The sequence below is a fragment of the Pelmatolapia mariae genome, unplaced genomic scaffold (genome assembly GCF_036321145.2).
Source record: "Pelmatolapia mariae isolate MD_Pm_ZW unplaced genomic scaffold, Pm_UMD_F_2 NODE_ptg000379l+_length_42172_cov_1, whole genome shotgun sequence".
Lineage (NCBI taxonomy): Eukaryota > Metazoa > Chordata > Actinopteri > Cichliformes > Cichlidae > Pelmatolapia > Pelmatolapia mariae.
In genome coordinates this window covers 3,094-8,496 of record NW_027052067.1, presented here as the reverse complement: position 1 = coordinate 8,496, position 5,403 = coordinate 3,094, and the positions used below count along the sequence as shown (strand labels likewise).

Genomic DNA, 5,403 nt, shown 5'->3' with positions numbered 1-5,403 from the left:
ATCAACATTTGCATGGACTCCTCCTCACAGTGCCAAAACAAATACTGTAATAAAAGCAACAAGACTGAAAAACTTTATTGTCATTATGCAAATGAAATAACAAAATTACAGTTACACTCTCCTTATAATGAAACTATAGCAGTTTCATTAACTTGTAATTCTAAACTGGCCATTGGTGTGAATTTTTTTCTGTGTTGATGTGTTATTCCTGTGGTTGACTGGTAACCTGTTATGGGTGTACAGTATACAGTTTGCCTGCCTTGCCTTTTACAACCATTATTGACTATTTACTACTCTTAATTTAGTCGGTTGTGTGTGTGTTACGCCACTTTTTTTCAAACATTTTGCAGTTAATAATTACATTTTGGAATATTTTAGAGGTTCATTTAATAATCTAGAAGCCTAAAATTTATAAATTCTCACTATTATTTTAAAACTGTTATTTTTCATGAACAATTTCTGTCTTTTGTTATTTCTCTTTGAAATTTAAAACATTTTCAGTTATTTTTCATGTACAGTTTTTGTCTGTCACTATTTATCTTTTAAGCTTGACATAGTTCAGTGCCTCCCACACATACAACAGTTTTTGCAAGGCTTCTTTTCTTGTGTCAATGTGGCTCTTTTGCACAGAAATAAACTGCCATGTCTTGTAGCTTGAGGCTCCTCACCTCAAAATAGACAAGAATTTGAGTGATTAATGATTGAAAACATCAGTGTCACAGTGACATCTGCAGTGTTTCGTGTACAGCTCTGTGGCTTCCTGTCTCACTGTGGTGTTCGAGCACAATAATAAACTGCAGAATCTTCAGTGGTCAAGCTGCTCATGTGCAGATACACTTGATCCACATTGTTGTCTCTGGAAATGGTAAAGTGAACAGTATACCTGCCTTTGGCTTTTACAGCTGTTTACTATTTGCTACTACCAATTCAGTTAGATGTTTATTTCATATTTGTTTATTTCAATTTTTTTAATTATCAATTTATTTATATTTACAAGGACTGACAATAGGCAAAACATAACTTATTTTTCAAAACAATGCTGCAGTTTTTATTTTTTAAGTGTTAATTTATTATCTAGGAACTTAAATTTAAAACATTTTCAGATTGTTATTTTTCATGTACAGTTTTTGTCTGTCACTATTTATCTTTTAAGGTTGCCATGGTTCAGTGCTTCTCTCACACACAGTTTTTGCATGGCCTTTTAGTCTCTCATTTCAATGTGGCTATCGTGCACAGTAGTAAACTGCAGAGTCTTCCTGTTTGAGGCTGTTCACCACTAAATTCACACGATTTTGGGAAGTGTCTTTGGTGATGGAAAACTGGCCTTGGAGACTTTGGGCAAATATTGTGCCGGTCCCGCCATCAATGCGTCCGATCCATTCGAGTCCTTTCCCAGGTTTTTGACGAATCCAGTGTAGATAAGCCAGAGAGAGTCCTTGAACTCTACAGGACAGAGTGACTGATTGTCCTGGTCTGCTGACCACTGGCTCTGATGAGGTGAGAGACTGACAGCGAGCAGCTAAAAGAGATAAAGAGTTTAGAGGGAAGGAGCTGACATTCAAATTATAATAATGTTCTTTTCCTATATTGATACAGACTTTACTCACCTGAAATAAAAGTCAAAAGGGGCAGACTCTGTAAGGTGGCCATGGTCATAACCTGGTTGAGACTTCAACTGTAAATAGTGACGTGAATGAGAGATATTTATGCTGTGTAGGCAGAGTGGGTGGAGATTTTACTTCAGTTTGAATTTGCCTGTTTGTGTAACTGAAATGCAGTTGAAGTTATGTAAGCTATCACATTAATGAATTGTCACAGATAAGAAGGTCAAATGATGCTTTGTAACTGGTGTACTGGGGTTTTGTTTTTTTTTTTACCAAAAAGTTTTAGGCAGTATAAACACCAGCTCCTTCAGTCTTGTCATACAGTCTCATGCAGTGAGACAAACAAAACAAAACAAATCACACAGTCAGTGCCAATATACCTGTTGAAAACCTGTTTCATTGTTTCTCTGCATACTGGCAGATGTGAGAAACTTGTCATTGTACGCCCTCTATTGTTCCACATTATTTTACGGTGCAATCTCCATGTGTAGTGTTTTGATTATTTATGCCCAGACAATGACTTCAATGAAGACATATCTTTTAAAGCAATACAATTTATTTTATTGGGTACTTAATTAATAATTAAAAGACTACGTTTTATAAAACACACTGTTTAAGTATGTTTTAGTAATATCAATATCACTTTTTGTGTGACTTGGTTAATTTGAAGGTTAGCATCATATATGTGTTTCATACTTTATTCCACACACAGTTAGGTATTGTGAATAAGTTGGATGTAGACTGGAGCTCCCAGGCACCTTGAGACGTCAGGCAGATAGCAAGACCCTTCTCCTTATCCCTTGAGCATTTTTTGGCCTTCAGACAACAATTCTCATTGCTACACTGCCAGACAGGACAGGCAAAGAAAAAATAAAAATAAATAAAGGGACCAAAAGTAATTTGACTCAAAGGCTAATTTATGGTCAGGTGTGGACAGTTTCTTTGTTATGTCATTACTAATTAAGCAGATAAAAGCCCTGGAGCTGATTCGAGGTGTGGTGCTGTGAAGAGCAAAATGCGGTCAAAGAAGCTCTACATGCAGGTGATACAGGCCATCCTTAAACTGTGAAAACAAAAAACAGAAACAAAAAACCATCTGAGAAATTATTACAATATCAGCAGTGGGAAAATGTACAGTTTGGTATATTCTGAGAAAGAAAGAAAGCAGAGAAATGCAATAAGATCTGGATATCCACAGAAGACACGAGTAGTGAATGATCACAAAATTATTTCCATGGTGAAAAGAAATCTCTTTAAAACAGTCAACCAAGTGAACAACATTGTCCAGGTGGTATGCGATTTGATATCCAAGTCTACCATGAAGACAAGACTGCATGAAAGCAAGTACAGAGGGTTCACTGCAAGGTGCAAACCACTCATAAGCCCCAAGAATAGAAAGGCTAGATAAGACTTTGCTAAAAAAAAACACCTAAAAAAGCCAACACAGTTCTGGAAAATATTTTTGATTGGATGAAACCAAGATCAACCTCTACCAAAATTATGGTAAGAAAAAAGTATGGAGAAGACATGGAGCAGTTCATGAGTCAAAGCATAACACATCATCTGTAAAACACTGTGGAGGCAGTGTGATGGGATGGATGGGAGGATGCATTTCACTTGTGGAAGACTAAGCTTTTGGACAGAAAGGCACACAAACAGCAACTGTAAGCCAGCATCTGCTGATGTCCATGAGCTACAGACCTCATGCTGTCACTGCCAGCAAAGTGTTTTTAACCAAGTTTTAGAAATGAACAAACTGACCTATTTGCAGTAATTGTATTTGTCCGATTACTTTTGAGCCCCTGTGTCGCGGGGTCCTCTCTTAAACGAACAAATGCAGGCGTAGTCAGGAAGTATTCAGTGTGGATAGTTTATTCTGCCGGCCTCCCAGGTGCACAAAAGGTTATTTACAAAGATAATAGAAAACTAACTTAATGCAACACCAAACAAACATCTATATACAAAACACAGTCTGCATGTTACCCTCTCTGTAACATCGCACTGACTCCTCAGGTAGGCCCTGACAGCCTCTTTTATACCCCATTGCCCCTCCCACTAGGCATAATAGTCATCTCTTTATTATTTCTTTTCCCAAACATTCTTTTTCCCACAGCTTATTTCCTGCTGTATTCCTACAATACATTTATATGTATATACAGACATTTATGGCCAATTCCAGGCATCCTACAGTGTTTCACAATAAAAAAACAAAAAACAAAAGTAATGCAGTTCACGTGACCTTTTAAGCGCGCGCGAACCCACTATTTGAACCCCGGAACACCATACCATCGGCTTGCATAACCACCCGTATAATCGGCGACCGGCTTTATTAAAGGTAAGCAGGGAAAATATGTTGGCCACACTCTGCGCCGCTCAAAATGTACCTCTCATCCCTTTTGTTTATCCGCCCGGTCGGCGAAACGACGCGCAGCCACGGTAATGGTAGAAACTAATGGCGGTGCGTGTATGTGCCCAGATCAGCTGTCTGCGGCCCGGGACGGTGTAACTCCGTCACACCCTGAAATAAAGGGCTTGTGTTACAAAATGCTTTAGTTCCTCACAGTTTTATGCAATCTTTTTGTTCAGCCGTCTGAATTAAAGCTGAAAGTCTGCACTTCAACTGCATCTGAGTTGTTTCATTTTAGATTGATTATGCTAATGTACATAACCAAAATTGGAAAAAACATTTTCTCTGTCCAAATATTTTGGACTTGCACACAAAGTTAGCTCTATAGTTTTACACACGTTCTCATCTCAAAGTGTAACAAATTACGGCATGTGACAAATTGTCAGTATGTTACGCTTTTGGCCACCCAACGTGTCTCTATGTTATGTGTTTGGAAATGTCAGGAAACATGAGAAGCATCTGGAATGAATGTACACATGTACATTTCTTTTACTTTCTCATCATTATTCGCATTGGAAGAGACTATCTAATAGACCAACTTTAACCACATTATGTTGATAGATTGAAGCAATAAATTAATGAAAATTAGAAAAATTGAATTGGAAAATTGTGTGTGTGTTTTTTTGTTTTTTTTTTAAAATGAATTCATGGATGAGTATGGAGGACTGTTCACACAGTCCATTATATACAGTAAGCAATTCACTCCTTTACCAGGAGCCTGTCTGCAGTGTTGGGAAGGTAACTTTTAAAATGTATTCCACTACAGATTACAGATTACATGCCCCAAAACGTATTCCATTACGTTCCTCAATGAGAGTAACGTATTCTGAATACTTTGGATTACTTCATATATTATCATGCTTTTTACAACTACATGAATGTACTATTGCTGTGTGATATATTACTTTTACTGAAACTACTCGCCATACCAATACTGACTAGATTTTAAAATCTTAATATAAAATGAGTAACAGCAGGGTGGACATTAGGTAAGGCTGCACTTTTTGCAGCGATCACGTATAGAGAACTATTCTGCGTGTATATAAAACAGGTAAAAAGCCGTAAAACCATAAAGGAACCACTGGCTAATAGGTTGGGTTCATGTCGGGCTCGTAGCCGAAAACTAGCGTTACTTTGTTGTCTGGGTCAACTTTGCTAGCGAGAGACAGAGAGAGGCGTTGAAAGGCTGCTCCAATGGAACTTATTGTTTTGGAGGAAAACACGAACACAGCGTACAGTTGAGTCTTAATAGCTTACTTACAACTGGGCTCGTCAGGCACTCTTTTTGGCTGCAGTGGTTATTATTTTATTTACATGCTTCCAGCTCCCGTTTCTGCTCAGTGACAACTCGTACTTTTCCACTTTCCTTTTTCTCCCTCCCTCGCTTACAGA

General features: G+C 37.8%; 1 gene segment (V, D, J or C); it reads right to left on the bottom strand.

Moving 5' to 3' along the window:
- Window positions 1–1,223: 1,223 nt before the first annotated feature.
- LOC134623084 (Ig heavy chain V region 5A-like) lies at window positions 1,224–1,650 on the bottom strand. The segment is given in 2 exon segments: window positions 1,224–1,519; window positions 1,608–1,650. Coding segments are annotated over 2 exon segments (339 nt in total).
- Window positions 1,651–5,403: the final 3,753 nt, after the last annotated feature.